This window comes from Dendrobates tinctorius, unplaced genomic scaffold, assembly GCF_039654945.1.
Source record: "Dendrobates tinctorius isolate UK_male_01 unplaced genomic scaffold, ASM3965494v1 ptg000107l, whole genome shotgun sequence".
Taxonomy (NCBI): domain Eukaryota; kingdom Metazoa; phylum Chordata; class Amphibia; order Anura; family Dendrobatidae; genus Dendrobates; species Dendrobates tinctorius.
Window position 1 is genome coordinate 13,726,218 of NW_027361775.1, and position 21,595 is coordinate 13,747,812.

The following is a 21,595-nucleotide window of genomic DNA, read 5'->3' on the forward strand; positions in this document are numbered from 1 at the left end:
CCATTTTGCAAGATGGCGGTGCCCATGATCCGGATGCCGGGAGCCATGGCGGGACACCAGGAGCACGATCGGAGGTCCCGGGGGGGTTCGGAAGGTGGGAGGGAGTGATAGGAAGGGGAGGGGGAGCAGATGCTGATGCGGCGACCGATCGCCGCCGTCCATCGGTGGCGGGGGCCGATCAGCCCCACCAGTCGGTGTGTGAGGGGGTCGGTTGTCGGTGTCCAGCCATGGCCGATGCTATTGCAACATCGGCCATGGCTGGATTGTAATATTTCACCAAATTTCATTGGTGAAATATTACAAATTGCTCTGATTGGCTGTTTCACTTTTAACAGCCAATCAGAGCGATTGTAGGCACGTGGGGGCTAAGCCACGCCCCCAGGGTTTAACTGTATAGTGTCCTCTGTGTGCGGGTCGGGTGACCTTTCAGTGACCCCGGTCACCCGACCCGCAGGGGGGGCTATTTATGGCATGAGGCCTACGTAGGCGTCATAGGTCGTTTGGGCATGACTTTTCATGATGCCTACGTAGGCGTCATGGGTCGTGAAGGGGTTAAAAGGGTATTCTCATCTCCATGATCCTATCCCAATATGTAGTAGTTGTAATAATAAAATTAATATTATCAAATACTTCCAATTAGAAATGTAGTATAATTTTTCTGATTCTCTATGTCTCTTTCCAGATATGTACTCAATGCAGGACTTTAGGTAACTACAGCTACGATGACTGATATAGTGACTAACACACAATATCACCAACAGTCATCAAACCCACCTGAACTCTTTTAAAAAGCCTCACACCTGATTTATAATTACGTGCACTAAACCAAAGAAACTAAAGTGCACTACCACTCACCACCACTGGGGCAACTTTGAATGAACGACACCATGTGTAATAATTCTAATGGCCACCGGGGGCAATCACATCACTTTGGCACCTAGCCAAAGAAAAAAAGTTCACTTATCCATTTAATCTGTCTGATCCACCCTGGATCATGACATTTTGTAGCACTAGCAAATTAAGCCAGTACGAAAGATGATTTTCAATAAATGCACATTACATTTTTTTCAAATTTTCTCAGTACTCACCAAAGTTGAAAACTGAAAAGAAAAACCTGTATAGTCTCCATATAAGCATTCTCTTTTACCAAATTAACTAAGAACAGATCCTGAAACGGGGTAAATTTTAGCCAAATTTAGGTCTGTTCATTCAAAGCATAAATTTGATTTGATAATTTCAAATACATCATTTTTATAAAGAGGTGTGCACCTTTTCTACATGTGGTGCAAATGACTCCAACTGTTTCTCTTTCTTATTGTAGCATAAAATATACTAGGATTAGTAAATGTGTACCTCTGCAGTTTGCTAGTTGCTTAGCTTGCAAAAATATGCACTTGTACAATACGTTTGTTGAAATGTCAATTTTTAGTGTTTCACATTAGTGTTGAGCATTCCGATACCGCAAGTATCGGGTATCGGCCGATACTTGCTGTATCGGAATTCCGATACCGACTTCCGATATTTTTTCAATATCGGAATTCGGCATCGGAATCGGAAGTTCAGTTGATTGACGGCCTGACGTCATCATGATGCGCGGTGTGTGCGCATCATGATGCGCCGTCATTTCGGGCCTTCCGGGGGTCTCTGCCGGCCTGCCGGGGGGCTGTGCCGGCCTGCCGGGGGGCTGTGTGGACTGCCCGGGGTCTCTGCCGGCCTGCCGGGGGGCTGTGCCGGCCTGCCGGTGGTCTGTGCACCCTGTGGGGGTCTGTACTGGCCTGCCGGGGGGCTGTGCCGGCCTGCCGGGGGGCTGTGCTGATGTCCGGGGGTCTGTGCAAGCATCGTCCGATGGGACTACAAGTCCCATCGGGCGATGCCTGCTACCATGACAGTGATTGACACATTAGCCAATGATGGGACAGTAGTAGTCCCATCATCCGGCTAATGTGTTAAATGTTAAAAAAAAAAAAAAAAAAAAAAAATACTACATACATACTACATGCATGCTACATACATACTACATGCTACATACATACTACATATATACTACATACATACTACATACATACTGCATGCTACATGCATGCTACATACATACTACATGCTACATACATACTACATGCATGCTACATACATACTACATATATACTACATACATACTACATACATGCTACATACATACTGCATGCTACATACATACTACATACATACTACATACATACTACATGCATGCTACATGCATACTACATATATACTACATGCTACATATATACTACATGCTACATACATACTACATGCATGCTACATACATACTACATATATACTACATACATACTACATACATGCTACATACATACTGCATGCTACATACATACTACATGCATGCTACATATATACTACATACATACTACATACATGCTACATACATACTGCATGCTACATACATACTACATACATACTACATACATACTACATGCATGCTACATACATACTACATACATACTACATGCATGCTACATGCATGCTACATACATACTACATGCTACATACATACCACATACATACTACATACATGCTACATATATACTACATGCATGCTACATACATACTACATATATACTACATGCATGCTACATACATACTACATACATACCACATATATACTACATACATACAATACATACATAGACATACAGTACATATAACATAGAGTAACATACTTACCAATACTTGTCACATTGTTCCCCGAAGCCATTGTCTTTCCGGAATAAATATTAACATAACAAACCACAAAAATACTCACCCACGATCCGAAGCAGTCCACGAGTGTGTCACACGACGATCTTGGGTAGAGAACTGCAGCATCAGATGATGCTGCCGTTCTCTACGGGCTGCAGGAATCCAATGACGGAAGGTAGGTATCCTTCCGCACTGTATTCCTCCGCCACTTAAAAAAAAAAAAAGTCCCTAGTCTCACTTTATGCCATTGCTGCGTGGGAAATTCCCACACAGCAATGGCATAAAGTGAGACTAGGGACTTTTTTTTTTTTTAAGTGGCGGAGGAATACAGTGCGGAAGGATACCTACCTTCCGTCATTGGATTCCTGCAGCCCGTAGAGAACGGCAGCATCATCTGATGCTGCAGTTCTCTACCCAAGATCGTCGTGGGACACACTCGTGGACTGCTTCGGATCGTGGGTGAGTATTTTTGTGGTTTGTTATGTTAATATTTATTCCGGAAAGACAATGGCTTCGGGGAACAATGTGACAAGTATTGGTAAGTATGTTACTCTATGTTATATGTACTGTATGTCTATGTATGTATTGTATGAATGTATTGTATGTATGTAGTATATATGTGGTATGTATGTAGCATGTAGTATGTATGTAGTATGTATGTAGCATGCATGTAGCATGCAGTATGTATGTAGCATGCATGTAGTATATATGTAGTATGTATGTAGCATGTAGTATGTATGTAGCATGTAGTATATATGTAGTATGTATGTAGCATGTAGTATGTATGTAGCATGCATGTAGTATATATGTAGCATGCATGTAGTATGTATGTAGCATGCATGTAGTATGTATATGGTATGTATGTAGCATGTAGTATGTATGTAGCATGCATGTAGTATATATGTGTTATGTATGTGGTATGTATGTAGCATGCATGTAGCATGCATGTAGTATGTATGTAGTATGTATGTAGTATATATGTAGTATGTATGTAGCATGTAGTATGTATGTAGTATGTATGTAGCATGCATGTAGCATGCAGTATGTATGTAGCATGCATGTAGTATATATGTAGTATGTATGTAGCATGTAGTATGTAGCATGCATGTAGTATATATGTAGTATGTAGCATGTAGTATGTATGTAGCATGCATGTAGTATATATGTGTTATGTATGTAGCATGTAGCATGCATGTAGCATGCATGTAGTATGTATGTAGTATATATGTGGTATGTATGTAGCATGCAGTATGTATGTAGCATGCATGTAGTATATATGTAGTATGTATGTTGCATGTAGTATGAATGTAGCATGTATGTAGTATGTAGTATGAATGTAGCATGTATGTAGTATGCATGTTGTATGTATGTAGCATGTAATTTTTTTTTTTTTTTTTTTTTTTACATTTAACACATTAGCCGGATGATGGGACTACTACTGTCCCATCATTGGCTAATGTGTCAATCACTGTCATGGTAGCAGGCATCGCCCGATGGGACTTGTAGTCCCATCGGACGATGCCTGCACAGACCCCCGGAGCCTGCACAGACCACCGGCAGGCCGGCACAGCCCCCCGGCAGGCCGGCACAGCCCCCCGGAGCCTGCACAGCCCCCCGGCAGGCCGGCACAGCCCCCCGGCAGGCCGGCACAGCCCCCCGGCAGGCCGGCACAGCCCCCCGGAGCCTGCACAGACCACCGGCAGGCCGGCACAGACCACCGGAGCCTGCACAGACCCCCTGGCAGGCCGGCACAGCCCCCCGAAAGGCCCGTACAGACCCCAGAGAGGCTGTACAAGGGCAGGAAAGGGTTTTTCTTATTCCGATACCGGAAGTCCCATAGACTTGAATGGGACTTCCGGTATCGGAATCGGTGATACCGATACTTTTTTTAAAGATCGGCCGATACCATCCGATACGATACTTTGAAGTATCGGACGGTATTGCTCAACTCTATTTCACATATCTCAAATTTAAAAAGAACTTAGGAGAATAAAAGTGAAGTAGAAATGTGATGATTACAAATTTATAATACAATTATGGTGGATTTTGGCAGCATTTTGCTACAAATGAAATGTAGTTAATGTTCTTTTGCTATGGAGTAACAACTTTTAAAAAAAAAGTTATGAATATTTGTGATATACTTCAATAACTAATTCATTCTTTCACAAACAACAAGCTGTAGAATTATTTCTCAATTTACAAACAGGTTATGGTAATTGCACCAGTTAAATACGTTGATGGGATCAAAGATGCTCAGAGAGGGTGATTCCTCTACTTTGACTGCTTGTAAAGAGAATATTGAGTCTTGGCTGAGCAGTGGAGCTGATCAAATTGATTCACTTCAAATCAACTTTGAGTAGATTTTCTTGAAACCTGCAGGTCCTGGCAAATTCAAACAATTGGCAATTCAATTTTTATTCATTGCCAAAGATTGCATCAGCCAAAGAACTGGATTACATGATATCAGGCATAGCCACTAGTGATGAAAGAACAGCTTTGGATAAGTCCTTATTGGAATAGTTATAGCGCTTGCAGAATAGCTGTGTCAAGAACCCAGATACCTGGAGTTCTCCCGATAATAAGCTGTTCAGCTCCACAGCTGCATGTGTCGCAGCGGTGTGACAGTCACAACACATGCATGGAGAGCCTGTTTTTTGGGCTTTCCATTCATGTGTTGTGACTGTCACACAGCCCTGGCATATAGCTATTCGGATAAGGACTTATCCAAAGCTATTCGCTCATTCCTAGTGGCCACATGAGTTTGCCCATATTGCTTTGCAGCTACTGCTACAAAATATGATAGCAGATCCAATTGGGGGACTATTGCAATCACAATAAAAGTCGAGTCAGGGAAGTCTGTGGAAATTTTAAGGATTTACAGCTTATGGACTGGAGATAAGAGTGCACAGCTTCTCACTAGAGATAAAGCTAAAAATGCATTAAAGAGAGTGGAGTGTACTACTGCAGCACTGGAGAACATAGAAAATGGGAGTGGTTGTCCCAATCTGGGAATAATATTGCATAGAATCAAGTGATAGGGAGGTTCAAGACTTGCAGAATCTATGTAACTGTGAAATTAATGTTCTGCGATGTAATGCATTACAGCATCCTAATAATACCATGCTATTTTTGATGCACTACAACAAGAAGGGAAGTTTTCCACTCTCGTCAGTTCTAATTTTCCTGCTGAAAAATACTGAAATCAATGCTGTTCTGCATGAGAAAGTACGCTTACTAGCTTGTTAGGTTGACGAGCCATAGGCAATATATTTTTGCTTCTATTTTGTATTTATTTTTAGTAAAAGCAAAAGAGGCTCTGAAGTATTGTGATTCACCAGGAATTGATTAGCTGTAGGTCAGTTTTTTTGGAAAAGGGAAAAGTTTTCTGAATTCAAAAAAATTGAATTTCAAAATATTAGCTGTATTGAGCAGCAGTTGAAAGCAGCTTTAAATGAGTAAGTGAAACATTACTATAGCATGATATTCTGGTGAGATGGAAGCAAAATAGGTTGAAGTAGCCTATTACAAAGAATACATGCTACATAATTCTTTTTTATCAGCAATGCAAGTAATTACTAAATCTAACAGTGGATTTAGGAATCTATGATACTACTTAATTTTTTGTCTGTCAAAGTGGCATGGTGCTTTCCTTACACTTCTGCTACTTTATTTTAACAATCATCTGGGTTGTAGAACTTGATTCTCTACCCTTCAGACATTAATGGCATAGCCTAGTATCGCCACCAATGTTTATGGTTAAACAACCTCTTTATAAATTAGAACAGCCTGTCTATTAAATAGGTTTGCCTTTTTATAAAAAAAAATGCTAATAAATAAACATAATAGAATTGTAAATCTCAGGCCAAACAGGGATTAGAATGATTAAATTCAACAATTGAAGACCTTTTTTGAGTCTGTCTAATTTTTAAATATAATGCTTGTTGCATTTTACATATTGATTAGAGACAAAAATTCACCTTTTTAATTGTTTCTTTTTTATATACCCTTTATATTCAGCTGAATGTGGAGCAACAGTTACTGGAAATGAAGGAACCCTACTATCTCCAAATTACCCTGCCAACTATGACAACAACCATGAATGTATATACAGAATTGAAACCCAGCCTGGAAAGGGAATCCAGCTACGGGCCAGAAATTTTCAACTGCTTGAGGGTGACATTCTAAGGGTAAATGTATAATAGAAATTGTCTATGGAGATGTATTTAAAAAAAAAATATATATATTTTTTAATCCTTAAAAGAAAGTGTCATTTATAGTATGTCTAATAATTAAAACATGAAAATGCTCTAACTCATTGATTTCCAAAAATTTGGGCAAAGGTTTCTTTCTTTCTTTTAAATATCTTTTTATTAGGTTTTTATGAAAATTACAGCCGTGTCTTAACATGGTATGCATCCAAAAATGGTACAATAAGACATTACAGTATTATCCTTCTATAAGCGATTTACATGACAAATTTCTTAGAACTAGTAGTTTCAAATCTTCATGCTAAAGCAATTCTCTGTATTTTTCCTATTGCTGTATCTCGTAGAATAGTGAAACAATGCTTACATACCTATACAACAAGTGCTGAACATTAGTATAGATAAACATATATGGAAAGTATAGAAAGGGGGGTTCAAGGGGGAGTGGGGGAAGTGACGATGGTACTCCTTAATTTCAAGGATCGGTAATGGTATTGGGGGTTAATGAGTGCTAATTCCGTGAGACCTTGCAGGCAGAGCTTTGGTAACTGGTTATAGTTTGACAGGTTTTGGAGTGAAGATCTGACCGACACTAACCCACTGCCTCAGACTCCTGGTTTGTTGCCTTAAGGTATTCAGCAGACTCTCTATATGATATCCTCGGTGCCCAGATTACCCTAAATTTATCTCTTGAAAAATGAGTGTAAGCTCCAATTTCTTCTCTATAATAAATCTGATCTACCTTTCGGATCCACTCAATAACACTCAGGCAGTTCTGAGATTTCCATTTCGTGGGGATGATTAATTTGGCCACTGCTAATAAGAATAGAAGCAGTGAGTTATGTTTGATCTTAGGACTGTCACTTGACCAATTTAAAAAGATGAGGCGTAGATGGGGGGGTTTTGAACATTTGCACACTCTGATTATAATTTTCAAGTCGATATCGCAAAACGGCTTTATTTTATCGCGTTACCACCATATATGCAGAAACGCACCGTTCTCTTTAGTACATCTCCAGCAGGTTGAGTATACATTGGAGTACCATGTATGCATCTTTACTGGGGTGTTGTACCATCTTATAATGGTCTTACATGAATTTTCTTGGACTCTTACACATCTGGATGGGCCAAACAAATTTTTAGATATGTGCTCAACCTCCCAGTCCTGTAGTTTAATGTCAAGTTCTTTCTCCCATGCTGAAATATAGGCCCGTTTAATAGGTCTGTGGGCAAAGGTTTCTATGCAAGGACAATAGGAGGTGGGAATTTTGTGATCCTGTTACCTAAGATGCCAACAAAGTCTTTGATATGGGATGGTCATAAAAATAAGCTCTCTTGATATTACATTTTTTTTAATCTATTTATATTGAGTTCATGGGGTTGCCAACTACTTTACAGTCCATTATTAGTTACACCAAGTTGCCACAAACAGTGAAGAACATTATACTTACCTCCTAGATGCTCCTCTGCTCATACGTCATTATAGCAAGCCATGTTAAAACATTTCAAGCTATGTTTTTACAAGATGTAGAACACATTGAATAGAGTTTCCGTGTGTTATTAAATTGTTATACAGCACTTTCTTTCTTATACCTTAAATTCAAAATTGAAGTCACCTCATGCGCCAAGTCAAAGATGTAAGTTGACAGCTTAACTTCAAATTTCCAATTTTCTTTTAATAGAAGCTGACAGGAAGGAACAGAGTGGCCAATTTCTTTTTTCTCCCTCATTGATGATCTTAAAAAAGACACACCACACTGAAATGTCACCATCTTTTTTTTTTTAGGTTGCCTAAGTAGATTATCAAAAAGGCTGAGGTTATGAAACCTCAAAGGAAAAGTAAAGGTATAAATATTAATTGTATCGGAGAAAAGGGTTTTTAACATGTTTGAAAACATAATTGATTATACAAGTCTTGACAGCACGTGAAGCGCTTGATCTTCCATCTAACCTGCCAGAATGAAGTAATTTATAACAAAATTATTCTTTTGCCCACAGTAAGGATTTTGTAAATGAATTACAGAGTTGGCATTGGTAGAGATTTATCTCCGGTTTCGGTTTACTTCTTCACATTCGCTTTTGTGTTTTTATTATAGGTGCATGATGGGAAAGACAGTTCTTCGCGACTTTTAGGAGCTTTTACAAATAATGAGTTATTGAAATTAACACTTAACAGTACTTCAAACCATTTGTGGATAGAATTTAACACTAATGGATCTGACACTGACCTTGGTTTTCAACTAGTTTATAACAGTAAGTAGTTTCTCCCTAGTTCTAAGTTATGCTGTGATTAATTTTGTTTAATCATTATTGGAATCTGTTACCAGGTTTTCGCTATTTAATATGAAAACAGCATAACATAGGGTCACAGAGCCTTATTTCAAGGATGTGTTGCATGTTAGGCTGGATGCTGTAGTTTCATTACAATCAGTGTTTTATCAGTAGGAGATAATCACTGCCGGACTCGGTGTTTCATGCAAACCAATCCAGCTACTATGCATAACACCACTTTCACCGCTGATTTGCAGCTTGCTCACAATGCACAGTGTACACAGGAAGCTGCCAATCAGTGGTGGGTAGGATATATACATATCCCAGCATTCTGACCACTGCTACATCTACAGAAGCGAAAACAAGGATTCTATCAAAACTACTCCAAAAAGTCCAGTAGGTGATACATTTGTGAAATCAGACTTTCTTCACCTATATCATGCTGCGCCCAAATTACACAGCAAAGCCTGACACTCTCTTTAAGACTGATAACTGATTGCTGAGACTGTCTCACTTTTTGATCAGTGAGGGTTCAACTAACTGGACTCTTTGTCTGCTTCAAAATTGTCAAAATCATGTCCTGCACACTGATGTTAAAAGGTCACTGTGCAAGGAAATGAAGCAGAGCCACATTGCCTTTGCACCAGATTGCCTGGAGTGAAAAGAAAACTGTTAAGAAGATAGCTAAAATAAGAATTGTATTTATTATTTTTATTTTTTATAGCGCCTTCATATTCCACAGCGCTTTACATACATCATCACTGTCCCAATTAGGGCTCACAATCTACATTCCCTATCAGTCTCTTTGGGGCGTGGGAGTAGACCTGAATACCCAGAGGAAACCCACACAAACACAGGGAGAAGATATAAACTCCTTGCAGATGTTGTACTTGGTGGGATTTTAAACCCAGGACCCCGGCGATGTAAAGTACTGCTTTAAAAGTAATCTTGAGACAGTAGATAGAAAAAATATAAATTGCCAATCAATATAGATAACTAGATGCTACATATATGAAAAGTATACATTACTACTACATATTATGTAAACAACAAGATAGGCTTTAGATTGATGGCACTTCCCACCTAATATCCAACTCCTAGCCACCCCCTCGCCATGACGTGCCGGGATGTGTGCCCTGAGGTGACGTCATGCGCTGGGAGGCATGGGTTAGGAGTCCCTAATGGAGGTAGGTACGCCCTTACTGGGCGTTCCTAATGGAGGAAGGAGCACTCGCACTAGGGGCTAAGATATTAAGGGTGGATTTCCGCTATCTTCTATGCGAGGTCAGTGTCACCATGGTGACGCGTCATCACAGACTTCCTCCGGCCTCTCCCCTACCATTTGTATTGGATGGGGGAGTGACTGGGCATGCGAGGGACGTGCGTCAGACTCACGTCACATGCTGTACACCACGACCTTGTCAGCACACAGATGGTGGAGATACACACATTAAAGGCTTCCTATGTAAGGTCACAGTGGTCTTGTATCCACACTCACTTACCCCCCAGAATGAAGCTCACGCGAAACGTGCGTCGGGGATCTACAGCGCCACACAGGTCATATGCTTCATCTATTTCTCATGGGTCTGGTTAGGTGTATAGGGAATGGGAGCAGCGCTATGCAAATACTTTTATGGTTTTACTTCTAATCACTGAGTATTCAACTAGTTAACCCATGCATGGTGCGCTCTCTGTCTATACTTATTTGCATATCATCTTTGTGATTATATCTGCAGCTCTGTTAGCCTCTTTATTTTTCCTGCAATTTTGATGAATTTAAAAGCCAGTTTGAAATTAGACAGGCCTTGCAAATTAGTGCACTACTTACCTCTGTGATCAGGGTTCATGTTCTGCAGACCAATCTTTTTTCTCTCCAGCCTGAACCATGATATGCATTGACTCATGTATATGATGCAAGTGTGTATATTTATATACTTTTTGACACACTCTTAGCAACTTTCTTTAAGTACTAATATACTAATATTTGTTTAGCATCATATTGCATATGCTACCTGTGGTGGTATATTGGGTATACCTCTCTCTCTTTTTTAAAATTTGTCTATGTGTATTTTTGTATTGGATTTAATAAAGCTATGATATTTTTATATGGCTACAAGCTTCCATGACGTCTTTATGAGTTACATATTATGTAAGATGAAGGGTTAAAAGCATGAAAAAAATGTGCTGAAATTGTAATGTAATAAATGCTTTTTTAATCGGTTGCTTTTATGCAAGAAGAATGCATACTGCTATTTAAAGCTGCATATGTGAGAGAAAGATAGTAATGTTTTTACTTTACAAAGTGGATATACTATTATTATACATTATCACACCTTTGCTTTACTTTGACTAAGGAATTACATTTCTCGTTATACAAATTCAGTAAAGTATCACAACAAACAAGTAAATATCTTGACAGGCTGCATTTAAGATCATCCCCACTAGGTGGCCACAAATAGACACATATACTGGACACATTTAATGTCATCCCCAAAATTGTGTTTTTCATAGTTAGTCATCACACACAACTAATCGAGGGACCTGTCCAGCAAAGTGGAAATGTTAAGAAGAACAAATCTGTATGTAAATCATTTGCAAAAAGGATAGTCTGTAGTTGGAAAAATGTAAGATTATGGCACCAAAATTGTAAGGAGCAAGGAGCACAGAAGACTATTAATTAAGTACATAACAAAGCAATGTATATTGGTATTAAAAAGTAATTTTGTATTTAAAGTAAACCTACTCCATGTGCAGCGTCAGTCAATCCTCCTGCATTGTAGACTGCTAAATTTTACTCTGACACGGTATTTTCCGAGAAAACATAATTTAAAATTTAGCCAATGTCAAAGAGTATAATCATTTGAGTGGGTTCCTCTTGCCTTCTCCTTACTTAATTCAGTTTTGTTGACTGCTCTATCTCTCTGAAAACACTAATATCACCCTTTAAAGCAGTTGTCCTCTTACTTTAGATGATGCCATGGGATCTGCAGCTAGAGGAAAACTGTTCACTAATTGGGTCGCCCTCCCAGGGCTGTGGGGTACTCGGTACCGGGCCCGATGAGCTTCAATGGGAGATGTCACAGCAGCTGGGACCCGGCCCGTGGCCCTGGGCGCCCAATATAAAAGGAGGGAAATGTTCAGTGTGCTTATGATGATTAGAGTTTATGAATGAATGAATCGTGATGCCACCTGTGGTGTTCGGCAAGGAAGATGTTGTTGAGCCGACGCTGCAGACAGATCCTCTGGGACAGATGGTGTGGAGCAGCAATGATGTTATAGCCCTCCACAGGCAGGGCTGTAGTCCCAGGGCTGAGTAGGTGAAGTGACACTTAGATGATTTAGTGTCGGGCACAGGGGATGTAGCAGTGCTGGGCACGCTGACACAGGAATAAGTGGAGGACACTGGGGAATGTAGTTCCAAAGCTTTACTCACAGTCTGTTGTGGCACCAAAGCCCGCATCCGTGCCGTGTCCTCCGGGTCAGCAGCTCAGCCAACTTCCAGGCAAGATGAAGTACTCCTTTCCAACACTCCGCCAATATATGTGCCTTTTCTGAACGTCTCCCTCTTAGCACCTTTAGTGAAGTACTCACAGTACTGAGTTACACTGGAGTTCCTCCTGTCAGATGTGTCTATGAACTCTACTTGTACGGCAGACAGCTGTAGCCTGCTTCGGGGACTCCTTACTACCTAGTCCCGGCTCACACACGTTGCTGTTGCACCCCCAAGTCTGGTGTGGGAATAAAATGGTGACAACTTCTATTCCTCCGGTGTCTGCTGCAGGACCATTAGTATCCATACAACCTCGGGGACCGGACCCCGGCCTTGCGCTTAGAACTTGGGAAGGGTTCTCGTCTAACCCTGATCCTTGGTTCTCTTCTTCTCCTCATGTTCTGTACTAATTTTTTCCTTATTATGGAGAGTCAGGCTATCTATTAATGTTCCTTTCCTGTGCCATCGGACCCAGATCACTGAGGTTGGCTGCAACACTTCCTTCATCCATCCCACTCATGGGATCTCCTTTCACAGACTGACCTCGTCAGACTCCTGTGACCAACTGACTAAATCCTATCCTCTTCCCGCTCTTTTAGTGCAAACTAAACTCCACCCACCTCCCAGCACGCTTTGTGTTCCAAGCAGGGAGCCACCAAAGTGTGCTTTGCTACACTACTATGTTGTGTGGGATGCAGGTGTTGGAGTGTGGTCAGGTGTCTCCACCTTACCTGAATGGTGGGGTACCACACTTCAGGAGGAGGTGCAGTACCTCTGTGGTGACTGAACCCTCAGGGGCACCACATATCCAACTAAGGGTAAATGCACTAATGGATTTTATGTGTATTCTCTACAACAGTGGTCTCCAAATTTCCTACCTTCAGAGCTGCATTCATGTTTGATAGATGGTTGTGAATCCCATTTAATGGGACCCTTACCACTTCAACCATAGTGACACCACAAATCCGATATAACAGTCAAAGCTTCTCCACTAAAAGCACATCAAAACCTTGTGCTTCCTTCCCTTATGGACATAATACTTACTGTCATGATCCCAGTGCATCTACTCGGCTGCTGCCCGCTCCACAGGTATCTTTGAGCACTGTTCGCTTTACTCAGGACACGCGCACTGGCTCAGTGAGTATGTTCAGTGCGGTGTTCCTGACATTATAACTGGCCTACAATTTTTTTTCTCTCCTCACTTCTGCAGCATGGACCCAATGTGTGCTTTATCTGAGCAGGTGAAATGCTTGACTCAGTCGCTGCAGAAGCTTAGTTTGGAACACCAAGCTCTTGCCCAGTCCCAACGGTGGGTGGAGGACTCAGTTCAGGGGGTGCTTTCCGCAGGCTTCCAGCAGGTGGGGAATAGAGGTGTCATTTTAGACCCACCCGAATCCCCGGTTAAATTGCCAGATACATTTTCTGGTAACAAGGATGATTTCAGGGCATTTAAGGAGGGCTGTAAGCTCTTTTTCTCTTTGAGACCCCGCTCCTCTGGGGATGAGAAACAGAGGGTGTGGGTGGTGATGTCCCTGCTTAGGGGGTCCCCACAAGCCTGGGCATTTTCGCTTTCCTCTTCTGCCCATGAGAGAATGTCTGTGGATGCGTTTTTTGAAGCCTTAGGGCTTATTTATGATGAGCCTGATAGAGTGCGGTTGGCTGAGGACAAGGTGATGACTGTCTGTCGGGGGGAGCACTCGGCCGAATGGTTCTGTACTGAATTCAGACGTTGGGCAACCGAGATTTCCTGAAGTGATGCCATCGTTCGGGGGCTGTTCCACAGAGGCCTGTGTGAACATCTGAAGGATGCTTTGGCACTTCATTCTCCACCTGACTCCCTGGAGGATGCCATGATCCAAGCGGTTCGCATGGATCGCAGACTATGGGCTAGAGGCATTATGCAACGGGAAACATCATTATTCTTCAGTGGAGATGAGACCCGGACTCTTCCTATGGCTATGGAGGTGAGTGCTGTCACCTGTGAGGGAAAGGAAAGAAGACGCCGCCGGGAAATGCAGTTGTTCTTCTATTGTGGGAAATCTGGACATTTGAAGAAGGACTGCCCCTCCTGTCCGTCATCCTCCAAGATGGCAGGAAACGACTAGGTCTGGGTAGTAGTCGAGGAGGCTACCCAGACCTTCAGGTACAATTTTCCTCATGTGCAAAAATGGTGCTGCAGGTAGAACTGGAACTTGGTTATGGTCCTGTTCAGACTACTGCTTTTATTGACTGCGGTTCTGCTGTGAACCTGATTGATACCAAGGTTATGACTCTTAATAAGATAGGGACAGTCAGGCTTCACAATCCTGTTAAACTTGTGGCAATTGACTAGTGGCCTCTTACCCAAGACGGTATCTGTTGCAGGTCTGAACTTTTTTCTCTAAAAGTGGGTTCCACTCATGTGGAAAAACTAAGTTGTCTTGTGCTAGATAACTTGCCATCAGGACTGGTACTGGGGATGTCTTGGCTTCAAAGCCATAATCCTACCATTGATTGGGTTACAGGGGAAATCACTCAGTGGGGATGCAATAATAAATGTGGTAACCTGGGACATCTTGTTAACGCTGTTAAATCCGTGTCTGTGTCGTCTGTCGGTCTGGAAGGTATTCCGGAGTACCTGAAGGATTTCAAAGACGTTTTTTCTGAAAGTGAGGCTGAGGCGCTGCCACCACATAGACCCTACGATTGTGCCATTGATTTAGTACCTGGAACCAAGTTATCTAAGGCTCGATTGTTCAATATGTCTGGGCCTGAGTGCCAAGCCATGAAGGAGTACAAAGCTGAGAGTCTCCGCCAAGGGCATATCAGGCCTTCTGTGTCACCTGTGGCAGCAGGGTTCTTCTTTGTGAAGAAAAAAGATGGTGATTTGCGGCCGTGCCTCGACTTTCGGGAACTGAACAAGATAACGGTTAGGAACTCTTACCCGCTTCCCCTCATCCCAGACTTATGTAACCAGTTAGCTGGGGCCCAATGATTCTCCAAGTTAGATCTGCGGGGGGCCTACAATCTGATAAAGGTTCGGGAAGGGGACGAATGGAAAACTGCATTCCTCACATGAGAAGGACTCTTTGAGAACCTGGTAATGCCGTTTGGGTTAACTAATGCACCCGCTATTTTCCAAAATGTCATCAATGTTGTGTTTTCTGATCTGATAGGCCAATTTGTTATTATTTATTTGGATGACATCTTGGTGTATTCCCCGGACAGTCAATCTCACTTGCAACATCTAAAGACAGTTCTCCAGAGACTCAGGGAGAACCAATTGTTTGCTAAATTGGAAAAATGTTCTTTTTTTGTACAGGAGCTGTCTTTTTTGGGGTTGATTGTGTCCTGTGAGGGATTTTGTATGGATCCTAAGAAGGTGCTGGCGATCGCTGACTGGGTTCAGCCTCGAGATCTCAAGGGGCTCCAGCGTTTCTTAGGATTTGTGAACTATTACCGGAGGTTCATTAAAGGTTTCTCACAAGTGGTTAAACCACTCACGGATCTTACCCAGAAGGGCGGTGATGTAAAAAATTGGTCTGTACTCGCTAAGGAATCCTTCTCAGCGATTAAGAAATGTTTCATGTCTGCCCCGGTGTTGGTACAAACCATTCATTGTGGATGCTTCTGAAGTGGGGGTGGGGGCTGTGCTGACCCAGGGTCCGGCCACCCTTACCAATCTCAAACCCTGTGCCTTCTTCTCCAAGAAGTTCTCTTCAGCTGTGAAAAACTATGATGTAGGCAGTAGGGAACTTCTTGCGGTCAAGCTGGCATTTGAGGAATGGAGGCACTTTTTGGAAGGGGCGGCTCACCCTATCACGGTTGTCACGGATCACAAAAATTTGGCATACCTTGAATCTGCTAAGAGGCTTACTCTTAGACAAGCCCGTTGGTCACTTTTTTTTCACGATTTCAGTTCTCCATTACTTTTCGACCGGGGTCCAAAAATGTTAAAGCGGATGCTCTGTCCAGAAGTTTTGATCCAGTGTCTCCCCCTGAGCCGCCGTCCTCCATTCTTCCCCCAGGGGTGGTAGTGGCGGGGGTCTCAACTGAGTTGGAACAAGAAATTCTAAGGGCTCGGGCCCTAGCTCCGGCAACCAGGCCAGGGGATAAACTGTTTGTTCCAGATTCATTGCGGCCTAGACTTCTGCAGGAGTTTCATGAGTCTAGGCTGAGTGCTCATCCAGGTATCACGGCCACTAGAGAGGCAGTAGACAGGGGTATTTGGTGGCCTTCATTAAGGTCCGATGTCAAGGAATTTGTTTCTGCTTGTGGCATGTGTGCCCGTTCCAAAAGCTTGCATAACCGAGGGAACTCATACCTTTACCGGTTCCTGATAGGCCATGGACTCATCTTTCCATGGATTTTATTACCGGCCTTCCACCTTCCAGGGGCAATACCGTGATCTGGGTGGTGGTGGATAGGTTTTCTAAACAGGCCCATTTCATTCCCTTGGCAGCATTACCTGCAGCAGAAACATTGTCAAGGTTGTTTGTGCAGCATGTGGTCCGATTGCATGGGGTACTCCTGAATGTTGTGTCTGACAGAGGTGTGCAGTTTGTGGCCAAATTTTGGAGGGCGTTCTGTATGAAATTGGGCATCTCACTCTCCTTCTCGTTGGCATATCACCCGGAGAGTAATGGTCAGACAAAACGCACCAATCAATCCCTGGAACAAATTTTCAGGTGTCTGACCTCTGCCAGACAGGAGGATTGGTGTGATGCATTACCGTTGGCTGAATTCGCTTTTAACAACCCGGTGAGTCAGTCCACCAACATGTCCCCATTCCTGATTAACTATGGGTTTAATCCGCATTTTGGGGAGTTTTCTCGGGTGGATTCCGGTTGTCCAGGGGCAGATGGGTCCGTTTAACGGTTAAAAAACCTCTGGGCTGAAGTCCGGCGTAATATCTCTCGGGCCCAGGGGAGATACAAATATTTTGCTGACAAAAAGAGAGCCTCGGGAGACATGTTTCAGGTGGGAGAGAAGGTTTGGCTCTCCACACGTAACATCAACTTAAAGGTACCATCAGCTAAGTTGGGACCAAAGTTCTTTGGTCCGTACGAGATAATGGAGATAATCAACCCAGTGGCATATAGATTGCGTCTCCCCGCCTCCTTAAAAATATCCAATGTGTTCCATAAATCTGTTGAAACCCGCAGGATCTGTCAAAGAGAACTCTGAGTCTGTTGTTCCTCCAGTGCTGGTGGAGGGTCAATTGGAGTATGAGGTCGGACATATTATGGACTTTCGGCGGGTGCGTCGCTCTTTGCAGTACCTGGTCCACTGGAAGGGATATGGACCAGAGGAGCGCTCATGGGTCCCTGCTTGCTCAGTACATGCAGATCGCCTGGTTCGGGCTTTCCATGCCAAGTACCCAGGGAAGCCTGAGGTCCAGAGGCCCCCCCCGTTGAGAGGGGGGTACTGTCATGATCCCAGTGCAGGTTTTTGAGCTGCACACCTGGGGTTAATGTCTGGAGCTCGGAGCAGGTTTTGACCTGCACACCTGGGGTTAATGATTGTGGCCTCTTTCTGGTTCTGGGAGAGCTTCTTAAACCTCTGGGAAGCTTCAATCCCTGCCAGTTTTACTTTTGCCTTTGGCCTAGTGTGCTGACCCCTGTGTGCCTGTTTGCTGCTATAGCTTGTTTTTATGGTTCTGACCTGGTTCTGTTTCCCGTTGTGAGTTTGCCTGTTGATTTTGTACTGCATTATCATCTCTGTGTATGACTCATTGCCTGTGACCTGGCTACTCTCTGCTCGCCCTGCTTGTACCTTTGCAGCTATCTCTGTGTGTGACTCAGTGGCTACATCTTGACTATTCTCCCTGTCTATGCCCTCTGGTAACTTTGTCTCGCAGTTACCCTGCTAGGAGTTATCTTGCAGCTCCTAGCTCTGTGGAGGTTAGGCCACGCCCCTAGCAGTCACGTGCTTCGGGTCCTGTGGCTCTGAAGTATGCATCTACTCAGCTGCTGCCCGCTCCACAGGTATCTTTGAGCACTGTTTGCTTTACTCAGGACTCGCACACTGGCTCAGTGAGCAAGTTCAGTGCGGTGTTCCAGACACTTACATCCATGTGTTCACACTTTACCTCTTTTCTGTATTCTTGGACCATGTGCATTCACCTCACTATTGTACCCAGCTTCAAACACCACTCCAAATGGAATTATAATCCTCTCTAGTTAACTATATTTATTTCCCTTCCGACCAGTATACATGCATCCTGATCTCCTCTTCTGTACAGGACTTCTCTCGAAAGTCATTATCTGGATACCTGCTCCTAAAGAGGTTGTCTGGTCCAAATCGATAAGTCTACAGTCACTTTGTGTAGACTTATGAGACTTTCAGAACTGGGACCAGAAGGTTTGTATGAGTTATACATACTCCCAGCCAGAGTTCGTCCTGTGGGCATGGCCTTGCTCCATATACTTGTATGGAGCAAGGCCGAGCCTTCTAGTCGGCCATGCACACTGGACAGACGCATCACTAGATGTGGCGCTGCCTTTCTTAATATAATTGAATGGAGTGAGTCCATGCCCACTAGTTGGGGTCTGGCCAGGAGTATGTATAACCCCTACATACCTTTCGGTCCCATCTCAGAAACTGGTGAATCCTAGCAGCCACAATGCACACTGGATGGGTGGGGGATTCATAAGCCTACAGTCAAACACAGTGACAGCAGACTTATCAATTTGGACAGGACATCCCCTTTAATAGTTGTTTGCTAGACCTGGTACTAAAGCACTAAAGCACCAAGCTGGTGGACAGTTGCATGACAGGCATCATGTGTCTTCCGAACTACAGGTAGGGATCCCATCCTCTACAATGTATCTACAACATTTCTGCTGAGTTTCTGCAGAAAGATCTGCTTGTGTTACATGCGGATTTTGTAAAGCATTTCATTTCACCTTATGCACTGTAGTTTGCAATGAATTCTGCACAATGAATAGACAGTGCAGATTTGTGCACAAAGATGCAGTTACCATATAGATGAGGTTTTAGACATCTCATTAATGTAGCTGTTATTGCATTACACTGTAGATTTTCTGCATGCAAAATCAACACCACATACACACTAGGTGCTTTTACCCTCAGGTTCTGTAACTGACCACCCTAGGAACTAATTTTAACAACATCTCATGTAGCTTCAAGAAAATGTAGTCTACATTTGAGATGTAATATATTTGTGCTGCCTGAATCCATAATATAGCAGCAATGGCCTGATGTGGGCTTATATTACTCATCTGAAAGAATCCTCAAAGAAGTAATGGCAATCTCATAATTATGCTGTATTACAGCACTGTTTTCCATTAAGAAGCATTGTCATTGTGATATTAAATGCTTTAACAAGACTTTAACTTTTCGTTTGGGTCAATAAAAGTCACAATACAACTACAGATTGAACCCAAACAAGATCACCATAGTTTTATTGAGATCACAATGCAGACCCTTAAGTGGGGTCGTGTTATGGACATGAAAAATACTTTATAGCCTGGGTTTTTCTGCTTAGTTTGATAAATGTATTTTTTCTATTAGTTAAATGAATTTTAAAAAACAGTTTGACAGAATATATTGAAATAGAAAAAAATAGAAAATCACCTAAATAATTCTGTAGTTAATATATTGGGGAATTTTGCTAAATCTTTTTTTTAACAGGAAAGATTTAAGCAACTAAGTTGAAGTTGAAAAACTGAATATAACAGTGTATCTTTGAGACTGTCAGAACTGCTACAATCGTTTAAAAATCCACAGGGCCCAGCACGGTGTGGAGCACTACAAACGCATAGGAGAATTCTAATTCATTCATGCAGAAGTTTGGAAAAGCAGCGTGAGGGGAAAGTGCAGCAACACCTTAGCAGAGGTTTTTTTTGTTACCCATGGACAATCATGCTGCGTCAATATCCACCAGCTATAAAGAGAATACTGTCAGAACTGTTAGATTATACACTGGAATTACTGGTCATGTCATTTCTTATTCATTGGTTCATTTATTTATGTATGCAATGTTGTTAGTTTTGGAAAATATCATTACTAATACAGATTTTCTTCTATTCTAGCTTTCCTGTTCCTGTGATTTCTTTTTCAATTCTGTAATATTTTATTTAAACTGAAAAAAATAAAAATAGGTAGCAAAGTAAAAATATTTTGAACTGTACTAATAATTAACAGCAAAATGGACCCCAGAAACATATACTCTCAGGATCAAGAAGTGTACAGCAAAATTTTTAAACACACAAAATGTTTATTTCCAAATTATAATAATACACAATAAAGAAAAATAAGGCACCTCTTGCCCAGTGGAGATCATAGAATCATAGAATCATAGAATTGTAGAGTTGGAAGGGACCTCCTGGGCCATCTGGTCCAACCCCCTGCTCAAAGCAGGATTCGCTAAATCATCCCAGTCAGATGTCTGTCCAGCCTCTGTTTGAAGACTTCCATTGAAGGAGAACTCACCACTTCTCGTGGCAGCCTGTTCCACTCATTGATCACTCTAACTGTCAAAAAGTTTTTTCTAATATCTAATCTGTGTCTCCTCCCATTCAGTTTCATCCCATTGCTTCTAGTCTTTCCTTGTGCAAATGAGAATAAAGTTGATCCTTCTACAATGTGACAGCCCTATAGATATTTGTAGACAGCTATTAAGTCCCCTCTCAGTCTTCTCTTTTGCAAACTAAACATTCCCAAATCCTGCAACCTTTCCTCATAAGTCAGAGTTTGCAGACCAGTCACCATTCTGGTCGCTCTTTTCTGAACTTGCTCCAGTTTGTTGATGTCTTTTTTAAAATGTGGTGCCCAAAACTGGACACAATATTCCAGATGAGGTCTGACCAAAGAGGAGTAGAGGCAAATAATGACTTCACGTGATCTAGACTGTATGCTTCTGTTAATACATCCTAGAATTGCATTTGCC

At 42.2% G+C, this 21,595-nt stretch overlaps 1 protein-coding gene across 3 annotated transcripts in view; it reads left to right on the forward strand.

Annotated features, from left to right (window-relative positions):
- Window positions 1-21,595, forward strand: part of CSMD1 (CUB and Sushi multiple domains 1) — a 2,734,739-nt gene that overhangs the window by 2,070,656 nt on the left and 642,488 nt on the right. For all 3 annotated transcript variants that reach the window (XM_073589180.1, XM_073589181.1, XM_073589182.1), the window contains exons 22-23: window positions 6,754-6,923; window positions 9,038-9,194. In XM_073589180.1, coding sequence (XP_073445281.1) covers window positions 6,754-6,923; window positions 9,038-9,194 — 327 coding nt within the window. The remainder of the gene's footprint in view (window positions 1-6,753; window positions 6,924-9,037; window positions 9,195-21,595) is intronic.